The 13,585-nt window shown below is 58.9% G+C and overlaps 1 protein-coding gene across 5 annotated transcripts in view; it reads right to left on the bottom strand.

The window, feature by feature from the left end:
• Positions 1 to 778: 778 nt before the first annotated feature.
• LOC111160665 (DNA ligase 1) overlaps positions 779 to 13,585 on the bottom strand; it is a 30,562-nt gene continuing 17,755 nt past the window's right edge. For all 5 annotated transcript variants that reach the window (XM_022523923.1, XM_022523924.1, XM_022523928.1 and 2 more), the window contains 13 exons: positions 13,330 to 13,429; positions 12,332 to 12,417; positions 11,504 to 11,619; positions 10,390 to 10,485; positions 9,604 to 9,714; positions 8,962 to 9,033; positions 7,192 to 7,336; positions 6,981 to 7,063; positions 5,617 to 5,769; positions 3,364 to 3,417; positions 2,664 to 2,807; positions 1,235 to 1,327; positions 779 to 1,110 (listed from right to left, as the gene is read on the bottom strand). In XM_022523923.1, coding sequence (XP_022379631.1) covers positions 1,027 to 1,110; positions 1,235 to 1,327; positions 2,664 to 2,807; positions 3,364 to 3,417; positions 5,617 to 5,769; positions 6,981 to 7,063; positions 7,192 to 7,336; positions 8,962 to 9,033; positions 9,604 to 9,714; positions 10,390 to 10,485; positions 11,504 to 11,619; positions 12,332 to 12,417; positions 13,330 to 13,429 — 1,337 coding nt within the window. In that variant the 3' untranslated portion in view covers positions 779 to 1,026. The remainder of the gene's footprint in view (positions 1,111 to 1,234; positions 1,328 to 2,663; positions 2,808 to 3,363; positions 3,418 to 5,616; positions 5,770 to 6,980; positions 7,064 to 7,191; positions 7,337 to 8,961; positions 9,034 to 9,603; positions 9,715 to 10,389; positions 10,486 to 11,503; positions 11,620 to 12,331; positions 12,418 to 13,329; positions 13,430 to 13,585) is intronic.

The raw sequence follows: 13,585 nt of genomic DNA, 5'->3' as shown, positions 1-13,585 counted from the left end.
CCTAGATAGAGGATGTAGGGAAACTAACTTCCATCCCTTTGCCTCAGTGCCCCCATCTGTTAAATGAGGTAATAAAAATTGTTGAGAGGGTCTTTGGTGAGTGAGGACGATCCCGCCCAGCCCTGGCAGAGGGCCAGGCGGCCGCGGCTGCTTAGGGGGTGTGTTCACAGGGGTCTGCAGAGGCGTGGAGGGGAAAGAGCACGTCCCCTACCCCGCTTTCCTCAGGAAGACTGGGTTCCATGCCTAAGGGAACCACAGGGCTGGGGATCTACGGGTGACCAAACCTCACGGCTCAGGCCCCAGAATCCGCAGTCCCCAGTCGGTGGGCTGCAGAGCTGGGGAGGGGGTCTCACGGTCACTGCACTGACTGTCTCCCACGAGGATGGGGCCCGGAGCCGGACTGCCGGGTCAGAACCCCGGTGTGGGCCTGGATGCCCAATCCCTGCTCTGTGCCCCCCGCCCCCCACTGCCTGCCTGGCAGGACCGCTGCGGGTTACCGGAGTTAACATTCATGGTCAAGGCCACCGCTGTCTCCTACAATAGCCCCTAACGGCATGTGGCTGCTCACAGAAAAATTCATGAAAATGAAATAAAACACACCATGGCTCAGTGGTTGGGCGCGGCCGGTGGCTGTCCTGCTTGGCCGTGTGGACACGGGATGTTTCCAGCGCAGTGGAAGAGTGTATGGGAAGGTGCTGGCATGGGGCCTGTCACTCGCCACCCACGTGGGAGCTCCTGGGGCTGTACCCCAGAGCCCAGCACACACCCTGACACGGCGCCGGGTGTTCAATAATTATTTATTGAAGAAAATGATCGAATAAATCCCAGATCCCGCTTAACCCATCCCCCTCACATACACACACACACACACACACACACACGCGTGCGCGTGCACACGCACGCACACCTGTGACACTCCAGACCCCCCCCACCCCCCGATCGCAACAGCAGGTCTGCTGAGCAACAGGACATCTGCGTGTCTGCACCTCCGTGCCCCCAGCCCCCAGCCCCTGGGCGGGCAGGAGCCTAGTAGAAATCTTCCGAGTCGGAGTCCAGGTCCGCGCCCTGCTGATTCTGAATCTGACTCTGCTTCCTGTACAGCGAGGCCACCTGCAGAGAGCGGGCGGTGGCGGAGGGGCTCAGAAGCCTCAGGGCTGCCCCCCAACCTCAGTTCCAGAACCCTCCACCGAGAAGCTGGTGTGGCCAGGCAAGCCCACCCCGGCTGAGGCCTCACCTGGGCGCTGGTGGTGGCCTCCTCTGGCTTCTTGTCTTCACGGACGCGGATAAACCGAGGAAAGCGAAGGGAGATCCCCTTCTCACCATCCACCTGGGGGAGGGGGCGAGGGTGGAGATGCTCCTGGGGTCCAGCCCACAGGCCGCTCCCAGCAGCAGGTCCCCAGCCCGGGTCTCCTCCCCGCACCCGCCCTCTGGCCTCGGTTTCCTGATCCATACAACGGGGCCAAGCAATGGGTTGTCAAGACTGAATAAGGGAATAAAGCACTTGGAGCACAATGACAGCTTAAGAGCCAGCAGCTGGGACCTCGGCTGCCATCCTATTGTCACCCGGGGACAGGGCAGTAGAGACCCGGGGTAGGTTTGAGAACCAGACAGCACAGTTCAAATCCCAGCTCCCAGCTCAGGGACTGTGTGACCCTGGCCCAGCGCCCTCGGCTCCCGGGCTCTACCCCCCCACCCAGCCGCAGGCCGGGCTCGCTCAGTGCTTCGTGAGGATGGGAGGGTGTGAGGCAGGGCTGGGCCTGCGAGCAGGGCGCCTGCTTCGCTCGGAAGCTCCGTCTACGCCGCTCCTGCCACTTATCACTGAGGGACCCTGAGTGCCTAACAGGGAGCCTGAGCGAGAAATGTTAAGACAGAAATTTGATGTAAAAATGAGAGTTCTGGGGCGCCCTGGGGGGCTCAGTTGGCTGAGCGTCCAACGCTTGGTTTGGGCTCAGGTCACGACCTCAGGGTCGTGAGGTCGAGCCCTGCGCCGGCTCTGCGCTCTGCTGAATCTGCTCAAGATTCTCGCCCTCTGCACCCCCCACCCCTGCACTCTCTCTCTAAAATAACTATATCTTGGGTAAAAAAACAAACCCGAGTTCTGCCTTTAATTGGAAGTCCACTCCCAATCAGAGAAGCACACGCTAGCTAGATTCTGAAGGGTCCGAGGGGATCGCAAAAGAAGCACATTTTGAACTCAAGCCTCCCCTAGTGCCAGGCCAACCGTGGAGCTGGCCTGGGGGCCGGAGCCACTGGTCAGAGAGATCGGCCTGGGGATTTAAAAACCTGGCAGCATGAAAATGAATTACGGTCGGGAAAGATGGGCCCCAGCTGACGTCACTGCCCAGCAGGAAGTGTCCCAAGCTTTACGTTCAGAACTGTGTTTTCAAAAACGCTGAGGAGCCGAATGTGAGCTTATTGGTATTAAAGGAAATAACTTCAGTGTCTACTTTCTGCACCTGTGGAATTTCTTTCTTTCTTTTTTACATTGAGACTTGGAGCCCGTTGTTGGATGCCCAAAAAAAGGTGAGCTCAAGCTCTCCTAGTTACTACAGCCCGGGCACAGGCATGGGCTCCATCTCCCGTCCTGCTCCCCATCTCCCATCCAGAAGCTCGACCCCAGGTCCCTCCTGCTGCCTTCGGCCTGTGGGGCCCCGGCTACTCACCAGGCCCCGGGCAGCGGGGTAGATGGGGGACAGGGACAGGTCAGCGCATTTCACCTCCCACACGGCGCTGGGGTCCAGCCAGTGGTCAGGGGCCATGGCGCCGTCCACCCGGACGTAGGGGCGCGGGCTGGGCAGCACCAGGGCCTGCGGGCAACGGCAGTGGGTGTGAGGAGGACGGGGTCTCGGGTCTCCAAGTCAAGGCTGGGGGTTGGGGGTCGGGGAGACAGGAAAGGGGACAAAAATGGGGCAGGAGTACAGATGGTGACACAGGCATGTCTTAAGGGAAAAGCCTGGGCAGGGATGGGGGGAATGAAGGAAGAAAAGAGCCAGAGAAAGAGAGAGAAAACCGAAGACTGTCACAGAGACAGAGAGAGCACAGAAAAGGGAGTTGTACCCGCAAAATACCTGTGACCGTGCCACCAACAGTCCCAATTACTAGGGGCTTCCCCAGTCCTGTCGGGGTTCACTCAGGGCCGACTCGGGGACCCCCGCGAGAGTGCTCCCCATGACTCATCCCCTCCCCTCGGGGCAGCGGAGGCTCCCTCACCCACGCCCTGGGCTAGCAGCTGGCAGAGCCGGGACTTGAACCTGGACATGTGGGGCTCCCGAACCTGTTCCAGCACCCACGGCCCCTAAGAGGGTGAAGGGCCAGAGCCTTGCGCGCACACAGGGCGACAGGGGGCGAGGCCGCGCCCCTCACCTGGAGCCTGTGGTGGTGCTCCTCCAGCTCCTCGTCGCTGAAGCCGGTTCCGAGCTGCGGGGAGAACAGGGGCTCAGCCGTGCGGACCGGGGCTCCTGCCGCTGAGGACCCAGCTCTGCACAGGGGAGGCCCCCACCCTACCCCGGCCAAGCCAGAACCCACGGAAACCACAGAGGAAGTGCCAGGGGTGGGGGCGCCAGGATGGGGATCCCCTCTCCCAGCGGCAGTCCCCTGCCCACCCGCAGCCCGTCACTTGGCGCTTGCTGGAGAAGCCCTGGCTCCTTCCATCCGGTCCCTGTGCCCGCCCGTAGCCCACCGGCCCCGGAGCGGGCTGTCTTCTCCGATCTCTGAGCTGCTGAAGATTTTCCCTCACCTACCCACGTTGTCCAACCTAACAAAAACTCGGCTGCCAGCAGACGTGGCAAGACGCACGTCTCCAAACCACAGATAGGAAATGCCAACAGGAAAGCCCTCTGTGTGCCGAGAGCCTTCGGTGGTTTCTCTGGCACGGAGCTCTTCCAGAACACTGTCGTGGGTCGAGAGCGTGAGCCAGAGCCGGGCTGGTGCCCCGTGATGCATCTGAACGGGTAAGGCCACCTCTGCCATGGTTCCCTGGGGCTAAGCACCTTGTGCGGTGCGGAGTCACTTGTGAGAGCCACGCTGGCTACGAGGGAACCAGCCAGCTGCGCAGAGCTGGTCCAGGACCCGGGGCGCACCATCTCTCGGAACACTCTTCCACAAGCGTTTGTGAAAAATCCTGGGTCACCTCACTAACGCGGGGTCAGGGGCTGGTCAAGGGAGGCCCCCGATTGTCAGTTACAGGAAGAACTGGCCGTGACAGAGGCCAGCCCAAGCCTCTGTGATGGGCTCCCAGGGCGGAGGCCCCCTCGGGGAAAGATAGACTTTGCTCTCCGACAAGAAAGCGACCACCGCAGCCACTCAGCCCCCTGAGAAGAGGTCCCCACCCCACCCCGGGCTGGTGCTTTCTTCTTTTTCCTCCCCAGTGAACTTTTGTTCAAAACAACCCCTTCCCCTGCCTCCTTCTGTTCCATAAAATAACATTCCTCTCCTTCACGGGACGAGCCCATGGTTTCGCCACAGCTTGTGTGTCCCCAACTGCAATTCTCTGCTATTTCTGAATAAACCCATTTTTGCTGGTAAAATAAAGGACCGTTTTATTTTTAAGTTTAACACATTCGAGTTGTGCTTCTAGAAGTCCTAAAGACAAGGGCAAACGCTCTAACATCTTATATCACTACGTCACTTAAATGTATCTGATGACATTTAAAACACGATATTTCTGGGACAAAAAGCAGAGGAAAAAATTCCTGTTATACAAAGATCACAGCTTTGTAAAGGTGTTAATAAGACATTCCGTCAAATTTTATTAGTGGTTGGGGCGCCTAGGTGGCTCAGTTGGTTAAGCGTCAGCCTTTGGCTCAGGTCATGATCCCAGGGTCCTGGGATCGAGCCCCACATCGGGCTCTCTGTTCTGTGGGAAGCCTGCTTCTCCTTCTCTCACTCCCTGTGCTTGGGTTCCCTCTCTTGCTGTCTCTCTCTCTCTCTGTCAACTAAATAAAATCTTTAAAAAATTTTTTTCTTACTTGTGGTTATTTCTAGGCATTGGAATTGTGGGTAACAGTTTATGCTGTTTCTGTGGCAAAAGCCTCACGTTTGTTGGGTCAACAATGCGTGTAGCTTTAAACAAAAACCCAGACCACCGCATTTTCCAGGCTGCCCTGTGCGTGGGGGAGGGCCATGGAGCAGAATTCTGACCCACGCCACAAAAGCTGCTCACTGGCAGAGGCTGATGCGGGGGACATATCTCTCTGCTCAGGGCCTTCCTCCTTCCTGCTGCCTGGAGTGTGCACGGCCGTGATGGCTGGAGCTCCCGCAGCCACATTATGAAGATGAGGTCAGAAGCCCATGACCAAACCCCTGTGCGGGAAGAGAAGCCTGGGTCCCCACTGACATCGGAGAGCCACCTGCCCCCACTTCAGACTTCTCCTTATGTGAGAGAAATGTAAGACCCTCGTCAGCCATCCTCACCCACAGCTGAACTCTTGACGTAGCTTCCTTACAACTTTCTATGACAGTGCATTTCTCTACGTGAAGCAAGGGTTATTTACAGGATCAGAAAAAGCACATAAAAGCTAGAAAAAATAATCCTACACATGGCATGAGAGCTTCTTGGTTCACCCCCCGCCACCCCCCAGGCTGAGAAGACTCTACTTCCCTCCTGCCTCCCTGCACCTTGCATATGGCCTGGAGCTCCTCGCTCTCCTCGTCGTAGGCGGCCAGCAGGAAGCCCCCGTAGCGGCCGGCCCGCTTGCCACGGCCCAGGTAGGCGCCGATCACCACGAGGTCCAGGGTGTCGCCCACGCCATCGAGGTAGTCCTTCTTCAGCTGGGGAGGGAAGGCAGGAGGTGAGGGACGCTGCCGAGGCACGGACCTCGCTGCTGGAGGCTCTGCGGTCGGTAGAGCTGGGGCTGGGGTGAGTCTAGGGAGGGTTCCCACAGAGGCCGAGGACGGCCGCTGGGCTGAGGCTGGCCGCGGGAGGAGCTTCTGGACTTCCAGAGCGGATGCGAAAGAGATGACCAAAGTGGGAAGAGCTGGCAGGACTGAGGGGACAGGTCAGACGGAGAGCTTGGGGGTCCCTCTTGGGTCCCCTCTTTCCTTCAGGACGGACACACATTCCACTCACTCCTTCACACGGAGAACACTCATCATTTGTTCCAGAAATATTAACTAAGTGCCAGGCAGGACTCGGCCTTGGGGACGCAGCAGGGAAAGGGTCCTAAGACAGGAAATGCTCATACGCTTCCAGCTGCTGACAGGACCATGGGCAGCTAACACACACCCGAGAAACCCAGCTGGCTCTGCAGTCCTCCTGACCCCTCCAGGAAAGCTGCCCGCCCGCAGGCGCCCGCTCTGCCCAGCACCGCCCCCCACCCCCAACCATCTGCCATTCACGGCCAGCCAGATGTCTTGTGCAAAATGATAATCAGACCACGGGACTTCCTGCCTAAAACCTCACTGGTTTCTCAAAACCTTTAAAGGAAAAGCCAGAGTATTTTACAACAACCCCTGACGCGCTGGGTAATCTGAGAGCTGCTCTCCACCCCGACCTCACCTCACACCTCAAAGGCCTCGTTCGCTGCTTGTTCTGACCTCAGGGCCTTTGCACTTGTTGCCTCCACCCTTCTCCTAGATACTCTGTCCCAGATTTCCAGACGGCTGACCCTTTCCTGTCATCCGTGTCCTGACCCAAGCATCAGCTCTGGAGAGGCCTCTCCCCATGACCAGAGCACTGCAAGATCCTCGCTGGCCCGACCTCGACTTGCTTTCTTCACGATGCTCATCGACCCCAATGTCATCTCGTCTACGGCCTGGCTCTCTCCCTTCCTGCAGGCCCCACTCGACCCAGACGGCCCGCGCAGGGAACAGAAACGTCACGTAGCTCCCATGGCACTCAGGTGGGGGCAGCGCTCAGAGGGGCGGCCTCAGGCTGGCTGGACTGTGAGGCAGGCAGGACCGAGACCCACGGGATGAGGTCGGGGCTGGAACCCCGTGTGGAAAGATCGCCGGATGCGGGAAGGGCGGCCGGGCCAGCTCACCTTGAGCCAGTTGTGTGACCTCTTGGCGATCTCGTAGGTGGCGTCGACGTCCAGGGTTTTCACCATCAGCCCCTCGCAGGAGTCTGAGGGAGATACGGACAAGGGGCCTTTGTGAAGCCGCGGCTCAGGACAGCCAGCCCGCGGAAGGCACCGGGGCTGGGGCGGGCGGGAGCGCAGGACACACACGGCGGCCGGCCCCAGCCCCCCTCACCTTTCACAGACTGCTCCAAGAACTCGGCGATCTGCTCCGTGTCCTTGGTGTCCAGGGAGGTGGCGAAGACAAACTCGCCCTCCGTCTGCACGAAGTTCTCCCGGAGCAGCTGCCGGCGTCGGGAAAGCGGCTCGCGCACCAGGGACTGGGTTGCGGGCGGGGCAGGAAGAGAGAGACAAAGGGACGTCACTGTGGATGAGAAGAAGCCCGGGCCCCGGAGAGACAGGACGTCCGAGTGTCACCAGCCACTGCGCAGCTCCTGACGGACCGGCCAGAGAGGGAGGAACCATGCCGGCACCAGGATTTTGAGAAGGGAAAGGACCAAGAGCGGCGAGGGGACTGGAGATGGGAACGGACTCCCATTATTGGGGCTACAGGTCCTCGTTCAACACCGGCTGAACAGAGCCAGAAGGAAGCCGACGACCACAGGGGTGTAACCTAAACGTGTTTCTGAGGACGCGTTCCGTTTTCATCCAGGGGTCGGCAGCCCTGTCCCACAAAGAACCAGACAGTAAATATTCTCGGGTCTGTGGGCTACTCGGGCTCTGTTGCAACCGCCCAACTGTGGGCTGCTGGGTGGAAGTCAGCGGACGGGAGCATCAAACCTTACAGGCAAACAAGGCCGAGACAGACCGGGCCCGCAGGCCTTCGTCTGCCGGGCCCTGAGACCAGATCCACTCGTGGGAGAACACGGCTTGCTTTGTATGGTGAAACAGACTCGCCAACCTTCTGGAAGTTAATCTACTCTCTGTGACCTTATTAACTGTCCCCTTTCATGTGCTGTGCACTCCCCTGATTTCAGAACAGCCCTGCTGGAAACCACGCAGGCCGATTCCAAGCCGAATCTGGCAGGAAGCCCTGTTCTTACAAACCATCGGGCAGGCTGCGGGAAGAAGTCACCTAGCTCTCGCCCATCCAGCCCCAGGGGAGGTGCAGCCCTCCTCCACCAGGCTGAGGTGGGATGCTTCCTGAGATGGGGAGCTCACTCCTTCTGTTCTCTTCCATCCCTGCAAGGGGATGGAACTTATCTCAACAGCCCAGACTCATCCGTTCTGTGTCCAGATTCACAATGAGACTCTCCTAAGGGGAGACTCTGGTGATTGATCCCAGTAGTGATAAGGAAACGGAGACCCCAAGAGGCTGGGTCATTGGTCTGTGGCCTCACACCCAGGAAGGGAGAGCTGGGATGTGAAAAGACGTGGTCTGGCTTCTGATTCTTACCCCACACCCCAGAGCAGTAGTTGGCAAACTTTCCAGTCTCAGGACCCCCCTGACTCCAGATAGCTCGGGTGTATGTGGGTTACGTCTTTGGATATGTACCAGAGCAGCGACGGAGTACCCGCGATGAAATCGCGTGTTTATACTGGCTATGTGAAAAGTGAGAAATCTGGGCGTTTGTTAATTCATTTAAAATCAATGCCTCCCATATGTTAACCCAACAACAAATTTTTATGAAATGTGCCCGGGAACAGGTGGCATTAGTTTACGTTTTTGCAAACTCTTCCATGTCTGGCTGTTAACGGAGCTGGGCTCTCACGTGTACATGTGCACTCAGATGGCGGCCGCTCGGGGAAGCCCCACCTCACCCAGCTGCAGAGCTGGAGAAGGCGGGTGGAGCCTCACAGACTCCCCTGAGAGGGACCTGGAGATACCCTCAGGGGTCCTCAGGCCACACTTTGAGAACCGCTGCCTGAGCGTGGCCCCACAGACCGCCGGCTCCCAAGCTCACACACAGCACCCCCTGCCCCCAGACCCGCAGCCGGAACTCACCTGTCCGTTGAGGTAGATGAGGTCGAAGGCATACAGACACACCTGCACTTGGATTTCTGCTGCGTCCACCTCCTGGGTTGGGACAGAGGGGAAAGCAGGGGTGGGGGATGGAGACAGGGGCATGGTCGGTGTGCCTTCCACCGTGCCCCAGGCATGTGACAGGCAGGTGACGCCTGTCACCTACCACTCTCCCCTTCTCTCCAGCCAAGAGGCCACATACCCATGAGGGTGACAATGCTCCCGGCTCTGGGCTCTGCATCGTGATGGCTCTCAGCTAATCCCAACAACTTCACTCCCCTTTGTCAAATATTTGCTCTCCCAGCCTCCCTAGTAGCTATGGTGTTGATGGGACAGAGTTCGGGCCATTGAGGGAAAAGAAGTTTGAGGGGCACAGACTGTGGAGAGGCCTCCTGGAACCGATCTTTCACGATGAAACAGAGACATAGGAGAAGGGCTCTTCCCCCTTTGTACTAGGCATGCTGGGATGAGAACGCAATGGCTGGAGCTGTGGCAGCCACCCTGTAAAAGGCAGCAAGAACCGCATCCCAGTGGACACTCTGTTCTTCTGGGGACGGGGCAGGGCTGGGAGGAAGAGGAGAAAGTGTGTGACTATGGCAGGCAGCAGAGGGGAACAGAGGCTACCTTGCGTTTGCGGGTGGTGAGCACTTGGAATGGCTGGATCTGCTTCTTTTCCCTGTCCCAAGCCACGGCTTCTGTGTCCAGGATGAAGGATGTGACTGACGGGAGTTTAATCTGAAAGGTGGAGAGAGAGATCTGGGGCTACTAAGAGGTAGGGGATGAGGGCAAAAGACAGGCCCAGAGAAACAAAAGTTCTTTTCCTTCCACAGCTCTCGAGACCCACCGATGAACTGACGTCAACTTAGAGGCGCATGTACGGACACACCCTCGCTGCCCACGAGGAAGGGAAAACAAACTTCTCTGAGACTTACTGCTTGGTCCCATAAGCTGGAAACCCAGCAGCCTTTGTCAGTTCCCCGGGAACTTGTCCACTTCCCCTCTGAAATCTCTAAGCCACCTCCAGTCCCCCATCTTACTGAGCCCGGTCCAGCCGAGGCCACATCATCCTACCAGTCTCCCTGCTCCTGCGTGGACCGTGTGTCTAACCCACTCTCTTCACAGCAGTCAGGGTGCCCTGAGCAAACCCCAAGTCTGATCGCAGTGCATCCCTGCTAAAAACCATCTCCAGCTCCCCAAAGCTGTGGGGGCTCTCCTGGGTCAGCCTCTGGCCCTCCCAGACTCTGCACCCCAGCAGGCTAGCCTCTCCTGTAGATTGGCTGGGCCCCTCCAACCACAGGGCCTTTGCACATGCTAATCATGCTAGAATGCCTGTCCTTACTCATCATCTCCACGGGGAGGACTTCTTTTCCCTCAAAGGAACACTGCTACACAACCCCAGCAAATGCCCACCTTGGGGATGCGGCTGATGATGTCCGGGTACTTGCTGGTATTGTCTTCCTGATTCCTGCTGAAGATCTTCACCTCCCCGCCTTCCAGGACATGGATCTGAGGCAGTGGGAAAAGGGAGGGGGACTCAGAGCCTGGCCCACCCCACCTGGCCCTAGCCCCACCTTGACCGGCAGAAGGCTCCGGAAGCTCTGGAGGAGGAATCAGTGCAGAGACTGGAGGAAGTCATCTCTTCCATCCACACGGTGCCTCCCACCTGTTCATGGAAGCCCCTGCCATGTCCTTCCACATCCTCCCTACCCACCAACCCCCCAGCCCCGACCCTGGAGGTTCCGGCGTCTTGCTGTGTTTGCGCGGATATGCCTGAGTGTTAAACCATAAATATCTGAATGTATTGTGTTTCCATACAGAGCCTGGCCACAGTCCTTAAGCAGAACTACGAATATGTTGCTTTACTCGTACGACAGCTGCATGTGGGCTGGATACAGCATATGTGACTTAAAACACATATGTATTTTCAAGATCACTGCCGCTACTATGAATCCTTTTGTTTCTTATTTTTTCTCAGTATCACAGTTTGAAGATCCACCAGTCTCGTTTGCTGCTTCTAAGGGCCTCAGAGCACCACGTGTCACCCGCCACACGCGCTCATCCGCCCCCACGATGAACACGGCAGCCCCAGCTCCCCGCCCGGACAGAAGAGCCACGAGAAGCGTCCTTACAGACCCAAGCAAGGACATCCCTGACTGCGGGGTGGGGACACCCTTGTACACAGCCAGGGCACTGCGGGTTAAGGAGGGGCCTCCCACCACGGCTGGTACAGTGAACGACCCCACCCACAGGGCACGGGCGGGTGAAGCCAACATTGCTTCAACTCCTACTGCTGTGGCTCAGAGATCTGGATGATTTTATCCAATCAAACTGACTTCCAGTAAGCTCTCGTGGTGGTTACTGACACAGCCACTATGTGAAGGTGGAAACTGAGGCCTGAGAAGTGTGAGGTCGCATGGGTGGGCGGTCTGCAGCAGGACGCAGTCTGAGTTCGGATCTGAGTCACCCCCGGGCCCCACTCTTGGGCACCTTCCCTCCTGCCTCAGGGGTGTGTCCGCCCCCCTACCTGTGCCCTCTGCCCATCGTATTTGTACTCGCAGGTGAAAGCTGCCTCCTCGAAGCGTTTCAGGACCTCGCTGACTCCGCGGGTGGGGTGCGCCAGCATCGGTTTCAGGGGAACCCCTGGGAGAGAGGACTGAGAGTCAGCTGGGGGAGGCGCCAGCAACGCGTGGGATGGGGGTGTGTGTGGCAGAGACAGCTGGCTGTGCCCAGGGAGAACATGCCCTCACCTGGCCTCCCAGCTTGGGACACTCACAGCCTCCCCTGCAGGAAGGGAAGGCCTCGTGATTAGGACGCCAGTTAGGACGCATGGGGAGTGCTGAGTGCAAGGTCTGGGTCACACCCTCACCCCTCTTCTCTCTCTCCCTCTTCTGTGATCTAGAAACCTGAGCCACCTCTGGTCACACACCTTAGGGTGAAAACCTCGAGACAATAAAGTGATGGGGAAGAGGAACCTCAGTCCCCGGTCGGGGGAGAGGGGATCCCTGGAGCCCAGCCACAGTGTCCTCCCTGATCCCCTGCCTTCCTCTGGACTCTTACATGTGAGAGAAAGATTCTGTCTGGCCTGATCTGCTGCCTTTTAGGGTAATAACTCTGTCCCAGCATTTACCCCCACCCTGCCTCATCTGACTGGGACACCAAAGAGAAGACGGATAGGTTTCAGCATGGGAAACAGGATTCAGTTTTGGAGGCAAGAGGAGGAATCCGCAGATTCTTGGCGGGACGGAGGAAGCTATACTGGGAGGAGGGAGCGGAGCGTGCAGGAGGGCAGGTCCCCCAACCCTGCCCCATGCCCCCTGCCCCATGGTCCCGACCCCACCCCGTGGCTTTGTACCTGGGCTCAGCTTGCAATGCTCTGGGAGGCGCTCCAGGCCGTGCTCCAGCAGCACAGGGATGATCCGGTCCAGGTCGGGCACCTCGCTGGGGCAGAGGCAAACACGAGCCGGCAGGTGTCTTTGCAGAACTCTGGCAGCCTGGAAACCCTGTGCTCTGGCTGCAAACTGCGCCTCTCCCGGTCCTTCCCCTCGTCCGGGGGTCTGCTCCCACCTGTCCCCACCTCCTCCATGTCCCCTACTCCGGCTGTCTATCACACTGCCCCCCTCAGCACCACTGCACGTCGCTCCGTCTCCCCTGCTCTGGGCCTGCTGTCACCCCTCCCTGTCACCAGGAGACCAGGGGCCCTCTACCTGAGCTACACGTTAGAACCCCTCAAGGATGGATTAAGAAATTTCTCCAAGACCAGGCCCTGCCTCCCAAGAGTCTGATGGAGCTGGCTGGGGGCAGGCCGGGGAGCCCCAGTTTGCAGATCCTCCCCGTGGGCAGAGTGGAGACCGCTGCCCTGGCCCTGGGCGGGATGGTAGGGGGTGGCAGGTGCCCCAAGGGCATGTGCAGAAATGCTCCTGGGCCCTCCTGCCGCTGACACTCTCTCTGGGCACTCACCACTTCGCTGTGGCCAAGTCCCCCCTCCTTGGAGCCCTCGCTGTCACCCCGTGGATGTCCTAACCCCTCACTCCGCGTCGGTCAGTAGCCCTGCTCCGGTTCTCTCGGCCTCTGCGCATGTGCGGTCTCACTGGGAGCTCTCAGATGTCTGCTGCACGCACCTGTGGCCAGCACCCCGTGCCCCCGCTCCCCATTCCCATGTCCCTGGTCCTAATCACGGTCCCCTGCCTCATGCCCAGCACCAATCTTGTCTGGATCACTACCCCTGCTCTGTCACCCCCGCCCCACGATAGTCACTGGCGCCTGCCACGTCACACGTGGCCCTCTGTGCTGAGCCCGCCACCCCTCTGGCTCCCGCCACCCTCCCACTCTGCCCACAGACCCCGATCTCACCAGAACGTCTGCTTCAGGATCATGCCCTGCTCCTCCAGCCATGTCTTTCGGGCCTCTGCTGTCCTGCCCTTCCCAGCATCCACAATGCCCGGGGGGAATTCTGAGAACAGACCACCAGCAGAGGCTTTGGCGGCTGACCCTCCGGCTACCCCAGGGGCATAGCAGGCGGCGTGAGGGAAACAAGGAACGAAAACGAGGCTGCCAGGGAAGGAGCCTGGAGAGGAGCAGGGGAGCGTGGACTTCGGGGAAAGGAGGG

The sequence above is a fragment of the Enhydra lutris genome, unplaced genomic scaffold (assembly GCF_002288905.1).
Source record: "Enhydra lutris kenyoni isolate GAN:26980312 unplaced genomic scaffold, ASM228890v2 scaffoldscaffold77, whole genome shotgun sequence".
In the NCBI taxonomy this organism is placed as follows: Eukaryota; Metazoa; Chordata; class Mammalia; order Carnivora; family Mustelidae; genus Enhydra; species Enhydra lutris.
Note: the sequence above shows the minus strand (reverse complement) of the source record. Positions and strands in the feature narration are given on the sequence as shown.